Below are 23,085 nucleotides of genomic sequence, written 5' to 3' on the forward strand. Positions count from 1 at the left end.
CCTTTTTTTATGTACAGAACAAAAACACATTATCATGCCTCAAACTACTTTTTATTTGCAACTACATGATTTCACGCAATTTTTCTAAAGAATGACATAAAATAGATTTCCTTGTATATAAATAACTTACATACTCTCCATAAAGTAAATGCTTAAAGGTGCTAGAACAAATTGTCCACTCCTACAGTGTTTTTGTATACAACAGAGTTGATGCACAATATATAAATACTCAAGTCCAATATTAAAAACTCAGGCACTTGACTAACTTTAATAAAGTTTCTCAAACTATATCAATATATCTAAAGTGCATATATAATATTTTTTTAAGAAAGATTATTCTCAATAACTTCTCTATAAAAATAAGTTTGATGGTTTTGGTCCATCTAACTTCACTACTGAGTATGAACTTTGAACTTTTAATGTGTAGTAAGGTATATTCTACCTTTCTCTCAATATGACACTCAGAATCAAAAGGAGCTAGTGAGGTGCCAACATATGAGGATTAATCCAGTGATTCCGGTCACAATGCATTCCAGGAGGAGGTACCCATGTCACTGGAATTGGGCGATATGGTTTATTTTTCCTTCCCTGATTTGGATAACCAAATGGAACAGGAGGAGGATAGTGACTCTGATGGCCATTTCCTCGGTACATTCCTGGTTTTTTCCTGGGCAAAGGGTGCCACACTGGAAGAGGTGGGAATATCAGTTCTGAAATCTGTAAGGAGAAAATACTGAGTTCAATACTGAATTCAAAGGAAAAACGATGTGATTTTCCAAATATTTCATTAAAGACAAAATCACTCATCCATAACCCCCAAAGTAGATCTAAGTAGCATTCCTATGGTTAAGTCTAAATATGTTAAAAATCTCATCCATAATAGGTGATCAGTGTTTTCCAAATGAAGAAATGAATAAATTCAAACACATTTAAGACAACTTCAACCAGAAAATATCAAAACTTGGAACGAATGGAACCTTATATAAACATATAATATTTTAAACCTCTAGTTTCCATAGCTAGCTAAGTAAGGAGTCATTTAGGGAGCCTTTAAACCCAAAACATTCATGCTTCAGCCCTTATTTACTAGGCAATAATAAAATTTTAGGAATAGAGTATTTTGACAAAACTCTCCAAATCATTCTGTTGTAGCCAGTTCAGAGTTTGGGAACAAAGTCTTAGATTATCACCATAAGTCAGATAGACATCAAGTTCACATTATTCAAAATGTTTCTATTGGAAGTTTTGGAACACCTCTGTTCAAAATGCTGCATCCTGTACCAGGAACAGTGGTGCACGTCTGTAATCTCAGTGATTTGAGAGACTGAGGCAGGAGGATTCCAAGTTCAAGGCCAGCCTCAGCAACTTTAGCAAGGCTGTAAGCAACTTAGCAAAATAAAACCTCTCTCAAAATAAAAAAAATATAAAGGACTGGGGATGTAGCTCAGTGGTAAAGCACTGGATTTAAATCCCCAGTACCACGAGGGGGGAAAAAAAAAAGTGGTACCTTGTGAATTTTAGATTTCTCTTGATCTCTAATCTGACCAAATATACATTTAAGAAAATTACTTATATTCTGTATAACATTACATTCATGATACAAATAAAAAAGATACAAAATGATGGCGAGTGGGAAGTCCCTGTTCTTTATTGAACAAAGCTACCTAATTACCCTTCTCAGGAGCAACTGACACTAGTCAATTTTTTGGATATACCTGAAGATATTCTATGCATGTACCTATGATCATATAACTATGCATTTTAAAACATACATACTATTCTTATTTTTTGTATTTGGCTTTATAACCATGTTTTTATTTTCATGGTAAAATACTTAGGAGCAGAATTTTTGGCTAACAGGGCAGATGTATATTTACTTTCAAAAGATCATTTTTTAAAGTGGTTGCAATCATTTTAAACTTCCATCAGCAATTTATGAATTCTAGTTGCTTTACATCTTTGCCAATATTTGGTGTTGTCATACTTTTTAATTTGGAAGAAGTAAGGTTTCATTGTGGTTTTTGTTAGCATTTTCCTGATGACAAATGAGGTCAAGCACATTTTTATGTGCTTATTGGCATTCCTTTTGTATAGTGTATATCCACAACTTCCTCTCAATTTTTTATTTTTGACAATAATGACAATTGAACATAGAGACACATTACCACTGAGCTAATGTATATTTATGTACATAGATATGTAAGCACACACACACACCATTTTGTTTCAGTGTATGGTCTGACCATTCATTTTCTTAATTCTTTTTTCTGTTTTCAGTACTGGGGATTGAACCTAAAAGCACTCCTTGTCCATTTTTATTTTGAGACAGGGTCATGCTAAGTTGCTGAGGCTGGTCTAGAACTTACTGCCCATCTCTTGAGTTGCAGGAATTATAGGTGTGTGCCACTGTGCATAGCTTTTAATGGTTTCTTTTAATGGTTTCTTTTTAAGATTTTTAATTTATGAAGTCTGATTTTTTTCTTTGTTAGTACTTTTGTGATTCCTAGAAATCTTTGCCTTTATAAAGATAATGAAGATACTTCCTTATGTTTTCTTCTAAATGCATCAGAGATTTAGCTTTTATACTCTGGTTTATGTTCCATCTCTAATTTTTGGAGTGTATGGCACTGGGTAGCAAATAAATTTTTTTTATCCAAGTATTTCAGTACCAGTTCCTAAAGACTTTTCTCACTGAATTGCTTTATATTACTTTTGTATTTATGTTAGAGGGGAAACCAACTGTACATATGTGGGTTTATTCTGAACTTTCTATTCTGTTCCAATGATAAAGATGTGTATCTGTAAACCATTAACACACTGTCTCAATGAATGTAATAGCTGAGTTCCCCAACTTGATTCTGTTTTAAAATTTTGAATGCATTTGTCACTTTGTAGAAAAAGGCTTTTAGGATTTTGATTAATATTGACTAATACTAAAAGCCAAGCCTCTAGGATCAATTTGGGCAGAACTAACATAAACTTCACTTCTTGATCTGTGGGTAGCTGACTCAAGGAGTACCTTTCAGAAATACTCCAGTACAAAGACCACAAGCTAGGAATTTTTGTCCTTATTTGATCACTCCCTTTAAAGCTTTTAGCAATCCCAGATTCAGGATGAAGAAGTGGACAAAAAGAAAAGATTACAGTGGGCCACTTGCACTGGCTTTCTACACAAGGGCTTGAAATAGGAGTGTTTCTCTGTTAGGAAATGTTTTATCCAAGGAGAAATGTTTTTCTGAAGAAGCCAGTAAAAGCTTGATTTCCATGCCTTTCTGTTGTCCTAATATTCTTTCATGATGGAGGAAAATAAATGCAATTTAATTTTAAAAGAAATCTGAAAAATTAAGGATCTATTTACTTATAAAGAATGATCAGCACTTGATTAATAACAAAATTCTGAGGTAAAATTGCCATACATCTGAATGAATTACAGGAAATTCAATAAAGGTATTTTATAGTATATAATATACCACACAGAGAAAAATAATGCCCAAAATATGTATGGAAAATGTTTAAAAATTATCCTGAAATGCAGATATATTTACTTATCTATATAGAGAATTTCTATGGAAGTATACCAAAACAAAACAACACAAAAAAAAACCCTGGTGATGAATGCCTCTGTTGAAAGGTACAGAACTGGCAGCTGAAGAGGGACGGTGGACAAATTACTATAAAACTGAGGTTTTATAAAGCAGGTGTATGTTCACATATATGCATAAACACATATCTCTAGTATGATAATCCTTACAACTAACCTAGGAAGGATAATTCAGTAACATCTCCCTCCAGAAAGAAAGCAAAAATTTTCACTGAAAAATGTTCATTATATAAAAGTATGCTAAATTTAGAGGTTTTGTTTCTTATATTCAAAACTCTCATATCCTTCTTCTTACTCATTAGCTCTAAATTTTTATTTTAGTCCAACTCTAATCCATAACATGGTATATTAAATGATGTCTGAGGCAAATTCATAAAGAGAGGTACATTAAAATATACTCAAAATTAGAAATAAGTACATGTTCAGAATAAGGTTCAATTCAAAAGATCTCCGAATTTTTCTGACTTTAAAAAAATTTCTTCTGTTGAAGAATATTTTTTGGCCAAACCTTTTTAAAAGTACATTAAATTTTCTTTGATATAGATATAAATAAATGAATGAGTCTCTAAATGCATCATGTATCATATGACTCTTCAACTATTAAAAAACCATGAGGGAGACTTTGTTTTGGCTTAAGTAAAAAATTAACCAAAATATAATTTAGTGAAATTTCTCTTTAATAATGGAAATGGAAAGAACAAGAAGAAAATTAAACCCAAAGTTAAAACTGGAAATGTTCAAGAATACAAAACATGAGTGGCAATTTTTAAATAAAATAAAGAATTTTAAAATATCAGGTTTGTTTTAAACATTCCTATTTTTTTGGAGGTGCACATATTCTGAAAATATATTTATCCTAGTTATTAAGTAGTCAAGTAGACTTTTGAAAAAGTAATGCAGAAAGCCAATTTACATCTCAAAGAAGCAGTTTCCCTGAGTGTGGGAAAGGCAAGGAACTGAATATAAACTCAGAATATAAAATCAGAAACCTTAGGCAACACAAGTAGGACTACCTGCAGGACAAGCAAGTTCCACTAATGTCTTTAATATGAGACTCTTACCTGGTACACTGGGCTTGGGGCTGCAGTCACAGAACTGGGTTTCACTTCCACTTCTTTACTTGTGTCTTCATCTGAAGAGGAGGATCCCGAGTGATAATCAGATGTAACTTTATCAAGGGCCCTGGTAACTTTCTTGGAGATCTCATCCTTGTTCTCATCCTCATTTTCAAAGCTGGCAACAATGAATGCATTGTTTTTCTCTCCATACCTAAGTGTATATAAAAAAATTTCAAATCTTGAAATCATACTAAGAAAGCAAAAAATGTCCATAAAAGCAATCAAATAAGCCTGGATATGCAATTATTCCAAGGCAAAAAAGAAAGGCACCATCCCAGAAATGGACTTAACATATTTAATAACCTAACCCAGCTACATGTCAGTCAGAATGCCGTGATTTTCTACTTCTGGTCTATTTAGGTACAAATAAAAGTGATTCCGTTTTCTTCTTTTCTACTGACAATATTTAAAACATCACAAGAGATCCATTGTTTTGACCAGATCTTTGTATATATGGATGAAATTTGTTGTAAAGTAAAATTTTCTAATTTACTTCAGAATGACCACCATAATGTACAGCCCAGTAATTTAAGTCACAAATCAACTAAACATTTCTTGTGAGATTTATTTTTACCATGGTTACCTGTGTTTCTTATGTTCACACTGACAAAAATGAGCTTTCAGACAATTATTGACTGTGAAGAAAAAAATACTTGTTCAGGAAAATAAAGGGGTTCTGCTTGAATTATACTGCTTACTCATATTATTTCTAGAACTGCTCAGCTCTTAGGTTTTTTTAAACAAGTAAAGTACAGAAGTCTTTTTATCCTTTCAAACATTTCTGAAAGTCTGATATAGAAAAACTAATTATCAAAATATGTAGCGTTGGGTGTTGATTACTTAAAAGGTAAATAAATTCTGCAATGAGAGAAAAACCCATGCAAAATGAACAGTAAAACCAAGTTTTATTCAAAAAGGACAAAGGAATGTAAATACTGTGAAACAATTTCTAATCAGTGTTAGAACAAAAAAATTAATTTTTGAATAGTTCAAAACACAAAGAAACACAAAGTGATTCAGGGCTTAAAAAAAGATTAAACAAGTAACTTCAAGTGGAAATGTCATACTTGGATTCAACAGAAAAGTAAGTGTTAACTGCTGTTACTTAATTTCAAGATAACTCTTGTTTCAAATTATTTTTTAATCATGACTATTTGTTCAAATAACTGTGTTGTTTTCCATCTCCATAGGCTGAATGAAGGTATCAGTGCTACCCAAATGCAATGTACAACACTTCTTTCCTCTTCTCTTTTTTTGTTTATCTCACAAATGGAGATGTTATAGGTTGGTACAAACAACACTGGACTAGTTTTTTGTTTCTGGCTCTGCCACTAACTAGCTCCATGACCAGAGGCAACTCAATCTCCTCAGGCCTAACTTTCCTATGCTGGATGAGGAAGCTGGAGTTGGCTGGATAACTCAAGAGATCTTCAACTAGCAGTTCCTCTTATAAAAAGCCCAAGCAGTTGGCTAAGTTCCTTAAACACAGAAAACATGTAGTACGTATTATTTTAAAGTTTATTTAACATGAGCTTTTAGCAACAGAAACTTACCCTTATGTCTCCTTCATGCTTTAAAGGCTCAATTTTGACACAATCAAAGCTTAATTCATATATTAATGGCAGTAATATTAGTAATGGATTTAAGAATATCTTATTTTGTCCATTAGTGAAGTAAAAATTCAAGCAAAAGAGAAAAGCAAGAAATCTGTGAAAAATCCCAGCCTTTTAGGAAAAAGGCAGTCATCTAATGATGAAGGATCAGTTTTATTAACTCAATTTCTTTGACACCCAGTTAGGTTCTATATCATTCTCTTTGTAGTATTTTGGTATGAGGGCCTTTTTCATAGTAAGTGAAGCTGCTGGCTATATTACTGTAACATTAGAATGTACCGTTAATTCCTTAGGAGTATTAGTATTGGACGACCTCTAAACTTTCCAATTTTTAATGATGCACTGCTAAAACATCAAGATTAATTTAGTCAATATGAAACAAATCAATAGCTATCTACATTCTTTATCAGAAAGAGTGCAGATATATAAAAAGTTACAAAATATGTTGTATAGGAAATAAACCTACCAGCTATTCTGTTTTTATCATCCTAAGAAAGTTATCTATTCTGCTTCCCCAAATATTTCACTAAATGATAACTTTTCTAACTATATGGCATTCTTTGTACTCATTTAGTTTTTCATTCTGACAGAGTAACTGAGGACTACGAAGAATGTTCTGAGTGCACTTCAACTCTTTTTTATAATCTCAATCTCTAGTATACAAATGAGTTATTAATTTTGAAGACTCTGATATTTGTTTGATTATATAATTGCTACATCAGTGCTGTTTTAATTTCCAGAACATTCCTCTCCAGTTTTGATTCAGAAGCTGGGCACAGTGGCAAATGTCTGTAACCCCAGTGGCTCGGAAGGTTGAGGCAGGAGGACTGCAAGTTCAAAACCGGTCTCAGCAAAAGCAAGGCGCTAAGCAACCCAGTGAGACTCTGTCTCTAAATAAAAAATTGGGCTGGGCATGTGGCTCAGTGGTCTAATGCCCCTGAGTTCAATCCCCAGTAACCCTCCTTCCCCTGAAAAAAAGAAAAAAAAAGAAGATTACTGAATATGAATACTTTCTTAAAATAACAAGATGAATGCATAGTGTTTTTCATTATCTGGTATTATCAAATAATACAAATATCAACTGAAGTAAAATGCTCATATAACTAAAGCTTTTACCCTCACGTGCCAAGACATTTTAAGCATTCAAAGAAAATATGTCCAAAATATTAATAATTACCCAACTTCTTAAACATTCTTGATATAATAACTTTTTCCTGATGATTTAGAATCATACCATTTAACTGTGTGATAATATATTTGTGCTCACTTTTTAGCTTTTTCATTCTTACCTGTCAAGACTAGGTAACATTTTTTTGTAGCTTTATGACTACCATGAACAACTTTCTTTCAAATGCTATTAATTTTTTTATGGGCTAAGACACTACACAACTAACTTAAAGAACCATGTGTTAAAAAGGAGTCAATTGAGGTAAACAAAAAAGGAAGCAATTCAATAAAGTAACTTTATGAGTTTTTTTCTTTTAAACTGAGGTCTTCTGCAGGAGTCCAGTCACTACAGTCTCCAAAGCCTGACACCAGCCTAAGATATTTACTTAATTTGTCCCAGGATCTAAAAATGTTTCACATTCTCAGATCTAAATTTGTGATGGCTTACTCTTCCTTTTTTCTACTTGAAAAGAAGTGGTGGAGAATCTTCATCTCTATAAACGTCTACTTCCTCCATGTGGTTTCCCAAAGCAATAAACTTATAAGCTAATATAATAAGTTAGCAAATCAAGTAGTAATTTTCAGGTGTTCCTGATAAAATTTAGTGGAAGAACAACCATGTATTTTTAGCAGTACATATCTTCACTCCCACCCTCACTGCTGAAGCTGAGGAGCATAATTAGGCTTATATCCAAAGGCAGCTCTACTACAATCAATACAGAGACCAAGAGAATTGCACCTCAAAACCGAAGAGAAACACACTTGAGGTTCAGCCACAAGAAAATTCTTGTGGGGATTCCATGCCTCTGGTTTCTCCCATTGTTCTTTCTTCCTGGAGGAATGTCATTCCCGCCTAGTCACCTAGTCAACCTCAAATTATCCTTTCCCTGTCAGCTCAAGTTTCATTTTTTCAACTTCTCCAACAAAGCCCATAACTTTCTCCTTTGTGTCTCCTATCACTGCACTTATGTACAATTTCTACTCTCTTTTTTTCTTTGTTTTATTGCACTGGAGATTAAACCCAGGAACTTGCAGTCTACCACTGAGCTACATCCCTTTTTATTTTAAGACAGGGTCTCAATAAGTTACCCAGGCTACCCTTGAACTTGTGATCCTTCTTCCTCAACCTCCAGAGTAGTTAGGGATATAGGCATGTGGTAATGCCTGGCTACATAGTTCCAACGTAGCACAAATCAGACTATGGTGTCATGGCTTACCTTTCTTCTCCCTTATCACATTGTGAACTACCTAAAAGGGGAATGTTGCTTATAATTTTTAAAATTTCACAACTAAAAGCATTTAGTCCATAATGTTTTTTGAATGGTGTTGAAATAGATTTCATTCTTAGCACTCACACAATTCTTTGAGACGAAAGAAGCAATTTCCATTATGAAAACAAAACCTTGACAATATCCCTCAGTTACCTGCAAATCAAAATAGGGAAGGAAGAAATAGTAAAAACAGAGACCAACCAAAAGTTATTATCCAGTATTATTTGGAATTAGTTTCTTTCCTAAATTGAAGGGAAAGTATACCACCTTGAAAGACAATAACTGACTTAAATAGCCAAGACACCTTAACAAGATCCCGTCTCAAAAAAAAAAAAAAAAAAAAAAAAAAAAAGAAAATGAAAGAAAGGAATGGCTGGAAATGCCACTCAGGTAGTACACTCCTGGGTTCAATCCCCATTACCCCACACAAAGTATTTCATAAAGTAAATATTTGAGAAGATCAAACCACTAGCTTCTAATTAAAGATATACAGACAGGCCACTTACGAGAGAATTTGGTAAAATCAGGTTAGTCGTCAAACTTTAGAACTCACCGACAGCACACCTCACATGGGTCCACCCAGAGAGTGAGCTCCTTTGGCAAACCCAGGTCACTATACAAGATGCAGCTGTTCTCACAGGCTTTTAGGACATCAGGATCAACTCTCTGAAACTTATTGACACGAATACATCTACAATAAAGTGAAGTTTTATTAATGGTTTAGCTGAATCTTAATCAAAAAGTTTACCTATCAGTATTTGCCAAAGTAAATAATAGTTACAACAAAATCCCTGATGGAAAACCCAGGAGCATATTTACCCTAAATAGATAATATATATTAACGTTAAGCTAGAAGGTAGCATCAACCCTCCCCAGTCTGCTGAAAACAAGGCTATTATATGAGCCCAGAGTAAACACTAGAGCTGGCTCTACCTCAATTTACCCAGAGACTATTTGGTTGCACATGTACAGTTAATGTGCACTGAGTATGAAAAGTTGCATGGAAGTACTTAGAACTCTGAAAGTAAAAGCTTTTGTATGCCAAGTTCCTAGACATCAAAACTTTCATAAGCTAGGAGGCAGTATCAAGACAACAAAATCTATAACAAAAAACCTCAACTAGTGTGTCAAATGACATTTGGAAATTCTTGTGATAAGTTTTAATGTGTCATGAACCTGTTTTTATTTCTCAAATAATGTTAAGAGGACTCTGCCTCACCTATAGTTGTTCTAAAAATATAGAATTAATCAAGGACATAGAACCATTTGTATTACATAATTGACTAATATATGATAATAAAATGTTATTGGTTTATTTCATGTAACTTCTTTCATCCAAGGGTTTTCTTAAAAAAAAAAAAAAAAAAAAAGATGGCAATAAAGCCTATTACAGTTTTATCTGTTAGCACATATTTACTGGATGAACTCAGAGAAATCATTTCACCTCTCCCTCAGACCTGAAACTTCAAATATGGTGGCACAAATAAATTAACAATTAGTAATTATGTCACAAAATACAAAAAATGCATAAGTTCTTATTAGTAATAACTAATAATAACTGTTTAAATGTTTACTATTCAATGAGAAATTTCTTAAATGCATTGCCTATATTAACTTTTTTAAAATTTTTAAAAAATTTTTACAGACTGCATTTTGATTCACTGTACACAATTCTCACAATTATCCCATGAGTTAGAAATTATTTTCATCCCTGCAGGAAAACAGGAGGCAGAGAGTTTGAGTAACTTTCCAATATCACACAACTAGTAGTGATGGATCTAACTTTTTAATCCAGGCACCAGACACCAAAATTCATGTTATGTGACATTATCCAGAGTCTTGCCTAGCATGTGGAGGCCCTAGGTTCAAGTTCCAGTGCTGAAAAACAGTAACAACAACAACAACAAATAGAATGCTCTATTCCGATTGTCTGTACCTATCTCAACTCATTAACAATACCACAAATTTCGAGTAAAAAAATTGCTTTATAGTGTATGTAAGAAGGTGCTCAATCCTTTATAAGACATAGATTCTAATGTTGTGTAAGGTTAATTCAAAAGTTCCAGCATCAAAAGCAGTTAAGGATAAGGAGATAGTTCTTACAATGAAGGTGATACAGGATCTGAGACCAAAAATTACATGTAAATATAAAGGCTTAAACAGAATTTTTCTTCAACAAATGTAGTTACATGTGTGTGTGTGTTACTGGTTATTTCTGGATCTCACACATGCGAGTACTCTACCACTGAGCTACATCCCCAGCCCTTTTTAAATTTTTTAAATTTTGAGACAGTCTCACTAAGTTGTCCAGGATGGCCTTGAACTTGGGATCCTCTTTCTTTAGCCTCCTGAGTAGCCTGATTACAGGCATACGCCACTATACTTGGCTAGATATCTTATATATTTTCATGCTACCTGTTTACACACTGTGACTACTTCTCCTTTAACTACTCTTAAAAAACAAGATTTTAAAAGTTGCATAAAAATAGTCTACCATTCAATGTTGTCAGTTTAGTTCTTTCCAATTACAAAGTGTAAGAAACATCCATATTCATACATATTTGTCTGCATTTCTGATTATGCTTCCAGAATACATTCTTGGACTTAATGCTTAAAAGGCATTAACATTTTTTAGACCTTAATGTCAAATTGCCCTTGGTAAGTATCTTATTAGTATATATTACAGAGAAAACAATTTCAAGGTATAAACATTTGGAAGAAAAAGAATGCTTCAACCTACTGTATAAACTGAAGACATTTTAATAACTCTGGTTAATATTATACTCTCATTTCTATAACACTTACAAACCACCATGAAGTCAAATGGTTTTCCATCTCCAAGACTTCAGAGTTTTAAAATGACTCAATGATACTTATGATCACTTGTCAATTTAATCCTGTTCAACAAATTTTTTTTCTCTAGTTTTTAGAATTAGTGGAAATAAAATCATACACTGTTTGACCTTTACTTGACAGTGCCATTTATTTTTTTTCTAATAATACAGTGTCTTGGCACATCCAAAAGCCTCTATCAATTAGGTCATTGTAAAAAGCCTCAAGAGCTCTAACTCAAAAGCTGTTCTCAGAAATGTAAATGTGAAAAAGTCAGGCTTTATGGTACACGCCTATAATCCCAGCAACTGGGGGATACTGAGGCAGGAGGATCACAGGAGCCAGGTCAGTCTCAGCAATTTAGCAAGACCTTGTCTCAAAAAGGGTTAAGGATGCAGGTCAATGGTTAAGCACCCTGGATTCAATCTCCAGCATGGTGGTGGAAGGTGGGGGAGTACATGTGCAGAAAAAAGGGAATCAAGTCAAAAGATAAAAAAATGACTGAGCAAGCCAGGCATGGTGGCACATGCCTGTAATCCCAGTGACTTGGGAGGCTGAGACAGGAGGATCATGAGTTCAAAACCAGCCTCAGCAACGGTAAGGCACTACGCAACTCAGTGAGACCCTACCTTTAAATAAAATATAAAACAGGGCTAAGGATGTGGCTCAGTGGTCAAGTGTCCCAGAGTTCAATCTCTGGTTCCCGCCCCCCCCGAAAAAAAAAAGACTGAGCCCTATGTTAAAATCCACATTTCTATTTCAATCTACCACATTTTTTAATTTATTAAGGAACCTCTTTGGATATGTATGAAAGAGAAAATACTCTATTTTGGTTCTCTTGTCAACTGAACACTAGCTCTTATCTTTCAGCAAACAAGAAATAAAGGAGTCATATTCTTGCCCCCCTCCTAGATTCCTTGTGTAGTCCTATACTTGCCAAAGTTCAGTAAGAAAAGAAGTACTTTTTACATTAAAGCACAGAAAGGCTGATATGCAGAAGAAACTTTAGAAACAGCAATGGGCTCAAATACAAGAATTTCTGTTGTGTTACTGTAGTCACAACTGTTCCACTTTTATTTTTTGTAGCCACATGCACAAATCAGGAAAGGTCTGCCAGCTCAATTTAGCGAAGAGATTTTCAGACCAGGTTCTAAGCAGTCACATAAATATTAGGTAGTAAACAAGCCAGGACACCTGCTCTTCTTTAATTCAAACTGCAAATGTAACTTATTAACCAGAGAATAAAAGACAGCTGCAAGGAAGAATTTTCTTTCTTCTCAGTGAAAAGGTTGGTGTGCAGAAAGCTCATGAGAATTTGGTCAGTTAGACTTGAGTTCAAATCCTAGAACTCAAGAATTACCAGCCGTGGATCATAGGTGAGTTACCTTCACCTACTGTATCATTACCCTGGCTTCTATCAAAAAGAATCAGGCATAGCAGCCAAGCACCGTGGTGTATGCGCAAACGACTTAGGAGGCTGAGGCAGGAGGATTGTTAAGTTTGAGGTCAGCATGGGCAACTTAATGAGACCCTGTCTCAACATAAAAAAATTTAAAAAGCTGGGGATGTAGCCCTGTAGCAAAGTGTCCCTGAGTTTAATCCCCCCAAACTGTGTAGCATGTAATTTACTTTTAGATACAAGACAATTCAACTCTTACCATACTTATTTATGAATGATTAGAAGTCCTCTAGAACTGTGAAAACCCCCAATACCTATGATATGTAGAGAAATGTACTCAGTCAGGAACCATTTTATAATCACAAGAGACTAAATTCTATGAGCCTAAGCATTGGTCTTCCAAGTCTACGCAGTAGAACTCCATCAACAAATAGTTACACTTTAAGTAAGGAGAAAATTGACACCGTAGAAACTGTCTATATTTTGCAGATAAAATCATTATAGGGATTTTGGGACTTCCTTCAGTCCTCTGGTCTTGCACCCTTTTCAGGAGTTGATTTGCCTCTAGTCCAATCCAACTGTCCAATCTAATCTGTTACCTGTAAGCCTGTCCTTTTGATGGTTTTTCTGGATACCAGTGATTTTTATATTTTTCTTGAAGTATTAGAGTCAATTTCTCAGCAAATCTCTCAACTGCCTCTTTTTTCAACTTATCATGTTTTCGAACTAGCTTTGTGAAAAAGAAGACAACGGCAGCAATTTCATTCTTCATTTTTTCCTGCAAAGATAAAATAGATTTTTTCAAATAAAACAAAATATAAAAACTGGAAGATAAAGCTCTGCAAAAAAGCCTCCTTACAACTTTTCTTCCTTCTTCCAATTTGATGTGGTATTTCATATCTGAAGTAGGGAACAATCACTAATTTATGTTTATGCTATAAAGAGATTATAAAACACTATTTCAGAACTATGCCACTTAGCTTTGTGAAGAAGTTCAGTAAAGAGAGCACACCCAATTGTTCCTGTTGACTAAAATGATATCAGATATAAAAGAGAACCACTATAATAAATTATATTATTATACAGGTTTCACTAAGCACGTCAGTATTTAGGTACAATAATTGAAGTTTAAAATTCTATGAAATTATTTCAACTTTAAAACACACAAGAAAGTTCATTTTAAAATCAAGTACTGAACAGCTGTTTTAGATATTTTATAGTTCCTAAAAAGGTCATAAACACTTGTCATATTATCTAGTAACTCCACTTCTTAGCTATATGCCCAAGAGAAATGAAAACATATGTCCACACAAAAACTTGTACAAAAATATCCACAGAAGCATTATTCATAAAAGTCAAATGCAGGAACAACCCAAGTGTCCACCAACTAATGAATGGACAAATATTTGTGTATATACATGCAATGGAATATTATTTAGCAATTAAAAGGAATGAAGTACCAATATATGCTATAACATGGATGAAAACATTACACTAAGGGAAATAAACCAGTCACAAAAGATCATCTATCATATGAAATGTCCAGAATAGGCAAATCTATAGACAGAAAATAAATCAGTGGTCCAAGGGCAGGACAGAAGGGGAAAAGGAGTGATGCTAATAAGTTTTAAGGTTACTTATAAGGTTACTTATACTTAGGGTGATAAAAATATTTCAAAACTCAGTATGATATTGGTTATACAACTGTGAATATACTAAAACCACTGAACTGTATATTTTAAATGGGTGAGTTGTATGGTATGTGAATTATATCTCAATAAAACTGTTATACATAAAAAATTTCAGCATTAAGTTTCTGTAAGTACTCTTTCAGGAATAGATACAACTCTTTAAAAGATAAGACAAAAATAGTGGCTCTAGAGAGTGGAAATTCAGGGTTGCCCACAGAAAAGCTAAAAGAAATGGAGATGTAGCTGCAATTTGAAGAAAAAAGATGGTTTTAAAATGGCAAATCTGATTTATCATTGATTAATCCATAAAGGCAAAAATCTTATTTTGGGATTGTTTCGATAAATATTCTGTTTACTGGATGAGCTCATTCATTTGGCTGCTGTAACTAACTTGATGCTGCATTTACATCCCCCTTTTGGGAGCCTCTGCTATGTTTAGTATAAAATTCAACTAACTTAGCAAGAGTTTGAGTTACTACACATTCAAAAAACAAAGCAGATTCTGTTAGCTTTCTTTCTTTTCTCAAACTGCTCTTTAAATCTCTCTTCATAATGTGATTATTTTACTCTATGTATAAATTCAAACAAGGGAACTTACTGTGAAATAAATTTCTATACAGTTTGAGAAGTGTAATGGAGTTATGTGCTTTCTGATCCTGGAAAACACCTAGGGTCCTAGAATGTCAATCCAGCTTCTACTGCTAGCTACAACATAAGGACTTAAGTGGACTACAACTGCTATGGAACTTCCTCCTGAAAAATGTAAGTCATTTCCACTTTATAGAGCAACATTTATACTCTGCCACCTTATGATGGAAAAGAAAACCTACTGCAACTTAATACACAGTTTGGGAAGAAAGCTGCTGAAGGAAATATAATAGCTTCTATCCCACCAAAGAAAACAAGGAACCATACTAAAGAAATTAACTGAATTCTAAACTAATCACTGTCCTCACTCATTAAACTTACCAACTATGTGATACATATAAGAATTTTGGGATTTGCTCTTGTTTACTCAGTTTCATATAAAAAATAAAAAGGAAGAAAGGAAGGAAAAAACCACTTACTGGCTGCTTTTGGTTGTAACACAAGATGAGTCATATGGACTTTATTTATTTTTCTGTTTGAAAAATGAAGCAATGGTGACTGGAATAGCTAAAAAGTTAACCCACCCCCAGCAGTATTCTAGGAGTCCCAAAGGGTAAAAAGAGGGAGAGTTATAAAGTCAGGGAGATAACAAGCAGAAGCAAGTGGGGCCAGTAAGACCTTCGACATCTCCAGTAAGTGGCCGCAACCCTTCCACCCACAGGCAGAGCAAAGAGCTCCCATTTTAAATATCGCACGGTGACGTCATCCTGGGACGTCGTCACCGCGGCGGCTGCTCCTCAAGTTCTACTTTTGTTCCAGTCTCCTCAGCTCCCGGCTGCGTGGATCAAACCAAAGGAAAACCAAGCCCGGCATTCGAGGAGTTCATAACTTTGTACTTTCCCCTCCCTAGTAACGAAGAGCTAATCGCACCCGTTTTCAGAAACAAAGCTCTTTTCCAGAGAGGTGTCCCAAGGCTGAGAGAGCGGGAAGGCTGGCCCGGGGGTGCGGAGTCCGTGACCCGCCTCGGCGGCGTCACGAGGCGGGATCCCGATCCCGACCATGAGGCGGGTTAGAACTTCAAGGGACAGGGAGTCTGACTTTTTGACGCCATCAGAACCTGCTGCTAAGCACTCCCGCGGGGATTTAAGAGGGTTGGGCCAAGAGCCATCAAACACCTCCACCCGCTCTGGAGAAGGACCTGCATGCCGGTCCGACTTCTGCAATCCTGGTTTTTCCCAAGTTGAGGGGGACGGTCCCCAGGGCCCAATTCCCGGCCTCCCCCACTGCATCCTCGCCAGGGCGGGCTGTCCCCGGCAGGCGGCCAGCTCCCGGGGCCCTGGGTTCAAGACCCGGCTTCCGTGAGGCGCGACCCTCCGACAGCAAGCCCGGCCCCGGGCCGCGGAAACGCCACCGACGCGAAAGGGGCTGGCAGAGGCTGTGAAGGCGCAGGGTTGTCGCCCACCCCAAGGCGGAAGGTAACGCGCGGTGGAAACGTGGCACGAGCCTCGAGGCGGCGTCTCCTCGCTCCGGGGCCCGCCGGGGTCCCGCGGAAACCCCCGCGAGCCGTCCCCGCGGACCCCAGCCCTTCCCGAGGCCGAGCGGGAGCCCGTGCACCCCGGTTCGAACCCGCGCCTCTCCCTTTCCCCTGCTCCCCGCCTGCCAGCGAGCCTTCGACGTGGCCGCAGGAGCGCTCGGACCACCCTCCTCCGATGCCCTCCGCCCGGCCATCACCGCCTCCCCCGGGCCGGGTCTCCTCACCGCCGCGGTGCCGCTGCTCTGGGGCTGCAGATTCGGCGGCCGTGACCGTGTCCGGGCCGGAAACCGAGGGCGCCGGCTCAGCGGCCCGCGCTGGGCGACAGGGAGCGCTGCGAGCTTCGTCCGGCGCGTGCGGCTCCCGCGTCGTCGGGCCGCCGAGCGCGCGCTGAGGGGACCCGCTGGGTGGCTGGCGGGCAGGCGGGCGAGCGCGCGTACGAGCGAGCGCGGTCCCGAGGCGGCGCGCGGGGGGCTCGAGGCCCGGAAGAGGGGAGGGGCGATGACCCGGGAAAGGGTTGGCGCCGCGCGGGACCAACTCGCGCGCCTAGGGGGAGGAGCTAGGGGCGGGGCTTCGGCAAGGGCCCGCCCCCGAGCCCCGGACCGGGCTGCGCTCTTCGCGCCGCATCCGCGATCCTGCCAGAACCCCGGCACAGACTTTGGGCGTGGGCGGCAATGCCCACTGCCCGGTGGACTTCCCTTCTGGGCAGAGACCCCTACCGAGGACCGAACGGACCCCGGTCTGGCCTCCATACCTGCCGAGGTGCCTTCGGGGGTCTGCGGCCACATCCCCTTGGCTGTGGGGACGCCGCTTCCCGCTCTGGTCATTCCTTTCCACTCTGCGCCCTGAGAGCCTCCTGCCGGAGGGCAAGTTCTCGGTTCTGCTCTCTGGACCCAGGGCTTCCCGGGAAACACGATCAGACAGGAAGGGCAGCTTCGCGTTTGTGGACTGATCCTCATCCTCGCTGAAGTAATTTCAGGAGCATTGACTGTGCAGCTGCCCTGCTGTAATTGAGGTAGTTAGAACTCCTGTTCGGGCTGTTCCCTGGCTGAGCCCTGCCTCTTCAAACTCAGGGACTGCCTCCTGTTGACAACTGTGCTCCTATCTTGTCCTGATCAGCGTTTTGTCCAAAATAGAGGTTCCAAGGATGTTGATCGAATGAAGCCTTGAGCCCAGGCTATTTCTGAAACGTTTCTACTCAAGGACTTGCCACAAAGCTTTATTTTTGAACAAATACGAATATTGAAAAAGGAACATTAACTTTGTGAAGAAAAGACGGAACATCTCCCCTCCTTTTTATATTGAATTGGCACCACACCGAGGTATTAGTTTTGTGAAAGCACTTTACATCAATAGGGTCAGAAGAGGACAGGGGATTCTCCCTTGAAAAAAAATAAATAAATAAAAGAGAGGTAAAAACGTAAGTTACTCAAGAAATGATTGTTAGATTTATATATTGACTAAGTTCCTTAATGCCCACTAGACCTGGGAGCATGTTTTCAGTCCAGTTTTATGAAAGTTTAAAATTTTTATTGCTGATCTTGGTGATTATAGTTGATTAGCAATTCAAACATATATTTTTAACCAATAATAAATATGCAACCCCCAAATCAGTACTTTATTTGTTTAAAAAAAAAATCACAGTGTTCTACAGCCAGGGCTACTTACTTGTCAATTTAGTGAGGTTACTATTAATTATGCCTTGGACCATTCTAGAAGATGTGAAGGTGTTTTCATTTTAAATTCGTATCAGTGAGATTGATGTTATTTTACTGATAAGGATTTTTTTTTTTTTTTTTTTTTTTTTTTTTCTGGCTGGTACTGGGAATTGAACCTAGGGTCTTTATTATTTTGAGTTAGGGTCTGACTAAACTGCCAAGGTTGGCCTCAGCCTCCCTAATAGCTGGGATTACAAATGTGGACTACTGTGCTTGGCTTCAAAATAACTTCTAAAAAATTCTCATAGCTGAACACTGTGAAATAGATAATGGTACATACTAAACAGTATATCTAAACACTTCCTTTTCACTCTCATCCACTTCTCTCCCAAATAATAGCTGCTTTTGTGCCTTTCAAAACTTGCCCAGTTCTTTCATCCGGTGTGCTTCAGATCTTTCTCCTCTATCAAAAGCACAAAATCAAACAAAAATTTTGATCTAGCAAGGCAAATCCTCAACGTCAGAGTGTGAAAAGGGGGAGCTGCTATGGAGTAATATTTGTGTCCCTTCTAAATTCATGTTGAAGACTAAAATCCTCAATGTGAGGTGGGGAATCTTTGGGAAGTGATTATATCAGAAGAGTAGAGCCTCATGAATAGAATCAGTGCCCTTATAAGAAGAGACACAAGAGGGATGATCACTTTCTGTGCTCTTTGCCAGAGAACACAAGGAGAAGACAGATAGCAAACCAGAAAGCATACCTTTACCAGACATTGGAACTATTGGCACCTTGATCTTGAACTTCCCAGACTCCAGAACTGTGGGAGGAAATTTCTATTTTTTGAACCACTCAGCCTATGTTTTTTTTTTTTTTTTCTGTTACAGTAACCTGAACTAAGAAACAGCTAACACAAATAATTATATTTTGATATGTTTTCTCTTTAATAACTAACTGTAAGTGTTCACTGCTGTTTTCTGTTAATAGGTATAGTTTGCTTCTGCATAAGTGGTTTCTTTTGAAAATGAGCCACCATGATAGGGTTGAAGCTTTATTGTCACATACATCCTGTGGCTATTCTTCAGAGAACAAGAGTCATAATCAACCAAATCTGTGAATAACTTTCAAAATTGTATTTTCAGCAAACAACTGTATAATTTTAAAATCTTTTGTTCCTTCAAACTCAGAGAAGTTCAGCATTGAAAATGAAAGTCTCAGGTATCATATTCTCAATCTACATTTCCATTTGGAATCTAAATAGAAAACTGCCACTTTAAAGACAAAACAAAGCAAAAAGCAAAAAAAAAAAAAAAAAAAAACTCTTCACTTTTATAATTGACATAGTTCTGTTATAGTATGTAACAGGGTGTAGCCATTGAGGGTCATTGGAAGTCAAGCAAGTGAAATCTAAGACTTTTTGACTCTAAAAACACTTCAATACATTTGTGTCAGTCTGCTTTCCCTCGTTATAATGAAATACCTGAAATAATCAACATATAAAGAGAAAAGGGTTATTTTGGCTCACATATTTGAAGGTTCCAGTCCAAGGTCAGGTGGACCCATTACTTTAACCTTCTTTTAGATGTGCTAGATGGCATTGGTGAGGAACAGGTGGTAGAGCATTGTCTACCATGAGGTGCTGCTCACTTTATGGCCAGGAAGCAAAAGAGAAGGAAGAGATCGAGGTCCCACAATCCTCTTCAAGGACGTGCCCCCAATGAACTAAAGACTTTCCACTAGTTCCCACCTCTTAAAGGTTTTACCACTTCCCAATAATGCCACTGAGACCAAGCCTTTAACACATGAACATCTGGGGGATATTTAACCTCCAAATGGCAGCAGAATTTCTTGAAAACTTTCTAGAGTTTAGCCATTTACCTAAATTAAACTACTTCTATTTTCTTTAACTTCTTAAATATCCATAAAATGGCAATGATTTACAAAAACATAAGCATAAAGAAAATGTGTAATCTTCATTACTTTCTCCATTACAACATTTCAGAAAGCTGATTTCTGAAAGTCACAGAACAAACTCTCTTGACGAATGAAGCAATACAAACTGGACATACCAACCTTCTATCCTGAGTTCACTTTGTAAATCTCCTTTTGCCCCAACCAGAACCTGATCATGGCCCCTCTTTTTCAGAAGAAAATATTTGGATCAAATTTCTCGGTTTTTATTGGTGAAGTTAAAATCTGTATGAACTAGGTTAAGATAAAACTTAAGCGTGCTAGACACTCTAGACTTAGTTAGAGCTTTATATTGGAAGCCTCAGGTATAAAATTCCCCTGCTTGGCAGGGAGAGGTACCACAGTAGTTGGATTTCTTTGACAATATTCTCCTATTCCTTATTTCTCTCTCTCTCTCTCTCTCTCTCTCTCTCTCTCTCTCTCTCTCTCTCTCTCTCTCAATCTCTCAATCTCTCTCCCCCTCCCCCTCTCCCTCTCCATAGAGAGAGAGAGACAAGGGAGAGATTTATTTTTTAAGTGATTGACTTGTTGATTGGGGGAGCTGGTAAATCTAAAATCCATAAAGTCAGCAGACAGGAGTTGAAATTGTAGTCTTGAGCCCCAAATCTATAGGCAGGATATCTATATTATGGTCTTGAGGTAGAATTTCTTCTTCTCTGGAAAACCTCACTTTTTGATTTTCAGGTTCTTTACTGATAGAGTCATATCATTGAGGGAAATCTCCTTTACTTAAAGTCCCCTGATTATAAATGTTAATTACATCTACAAAAATACCTTTCAAACCCACACATAGACTAATATTTGATAAAAAAACTGGGCACTATAGCTTTGCAAGTTGACACGTGAAGTTAACTATCACAACAACCTTTATTCAATAGTATTGCCTTAAAGTCATGTTTTCATTAAGAAAATAAACTCTGCCTGGAATGGTGGCACACACCTGTAATTCCAGTGACCAGGAGGCTGAGGCAAGAGGATTTACAAGTTCAAGGCCAGCCTAAGCAACTTAGTAAGACCCTGTCTTAAAAAATTTTTTTTAATTGTTTTTCTATTTAGTTATATATTACAACAGAATGCATTTTGATTCATTGTACACAAGTGGGGTACAGCTTTTCATTTCTTTGGTTGTACACAATGTAGAGTAACACCCTTTGTGTAATCATACATGTACATGATGTTTGTCTCATACCACTGTTTTTCCTTCCCCCGCCCCCTCCCTTCCCCTCATTTCCCTCTACACAATCCAGCGTTTCTCTCTTCTTCCCTTACCCCTTCACCCCACCACCATTATGTATCAGCATCCACTTATCAGAAAAAAACATTTGGCCTTTGGTTTTTTTGGGATTGGCTTATTAGCATGATATTCTTCAACTGCATCCATTTACCTTCAAATGTCATAATTTCATTCTTATGGCTGCATAATATTCCATTGTGTATATATACCACAGTTTCTTTATCCATTTATCTATCAAAGGGCATCTAGGTTGGTTCCACAATCTAGCTATTGTGAACTGAGCTACTGTGAATATTGATCACTGTGGTATGCTGATTTTAAATCCTTAGGGTATAAACTGAGGAGTGGGATAACTGGGTCAAATGGTATTTCCATTCCAAATTTTCTTAGGAATCTCCATACTGCTTTCTAGAGTGGCTGTACCAATTTGCAATTCCACCAGCAATGTATAAGTGTAATTTTCCCCCACATCCTCACCAACATCTATTGTTGCTTGTACTCTTGATAATTGCCATTCTAATTGGAGTGAGATGATAGCTTAGGATAGTTTTGATTTGCATTTCTCTAATTACTAGACATGTTGAATTTTTTTTCATATATTTGTTGATTGCTTATATATCTTCTTATGTGAAGTGTCTGCTCAGTTCCTTAGCCCATTTATTGATTGGGTTTTTGTATTTTTGGTGTAAAGTTTTTTTGAATTCTTTATAAATTCTGGAGATAAGTGCTGTATCTGAAGTGCATGTGGTAAAGATTTTATCCCACTCTGTAGGCTTTCTTATCACATTATTTATTGTTTCCTTTGCTGAAAAAAAAAAAACTTTTTAGTTTGAATCCATCCCAATTATTGATTCTTGCTTTTATTTCTTATGCTTTGGGAATCTTGTTAAGGAAGTCTGGTCCCAAGCTGACATGATGAAGATTTGGGTCTACTTTTTCTTCTATTTGGTGCAGGGCCTCTGGTCTAATTCCTAGGTTCTTAATTCATTTTGAGTCGAGTTTTGTGCAGGGTGAGAGACAGGGATTTAATTTCATTTTGTTGCATATGGATTTCCAGTTTCCCCAGCATCATTTATTATACAATCATATATTATACAATGGAAAAATATTTTCTCCATTTATTTTCTCCATTGTATGTTTTTGGCACCTTTGTCTAGTATGAGATAATTGTATTTATGTGGATTTGTCTCTGTGTCTTCTATTCTGTACCATTGGTCTGCCTGCCTATTTTGGTGCCAATACCATGCCTTGTATTATAATTTAAGGTCTGGTATTGTGATATCCCCTACTTCACTGTTCCTACTAAGTATTGCTTTGGCTATTCTGGGTCTCTTATTCTTCCAAATGAATTTCATGATTGCTTTCTCTATTTATATGAGGCATGTCACATTGGGATTTTAATTGGATTTAATT

The 23,085-nt window shown here is 37.1% G+C and overlaps 1 protein-coding gene across 1 annotated transcript; it reads right to left on the minus strand.

Moving 5' to 3' along the window:
• Window positions 1-35: 35 nt before the first annotated feature.
• Window positions 36-17,299, minus strand: Btg3 (BTG anti-proliferation factor 3). The gene is made up of 5 exons (XM_047563519.1): window positions 17,039-17,299; window positions 13,601-13,779; window positions 9,324-9,461; window positions 4,663-4,870; window positions 36-717 (listed from the first exon to the last, which is right to left on the minus strand). The coding sequence occupies exons 2-5, from the start codon at window positions 13,771-13,773 to the stop codon at window positions 478-480; spliced, it is 759 nt and encodes a 252-aa protein (XP_047419475.1). The 5' UTR covers window positions 13,774-13,779; window positions 17,039-17,299; the 3' UTR covers window positions 36-477.
• Window positions 17,300-23,085: the final 5,786 nt, after the last annotated feature.

The sequence above is a fragment of the Sciurus carolinensis genome, chromosome 9, assembly GCF_902686445.1.
Source record: "Sciurus carolinensis chromosome 9, mSciCar1.2, whole genome shotgun sequence".
NCBI classification, from domain to species: Eukaryota; Metazoa; Chordata; class Mammalia; order Rodentia; family Sciuridae; genus Sciurus; species Sciurus carolinensis.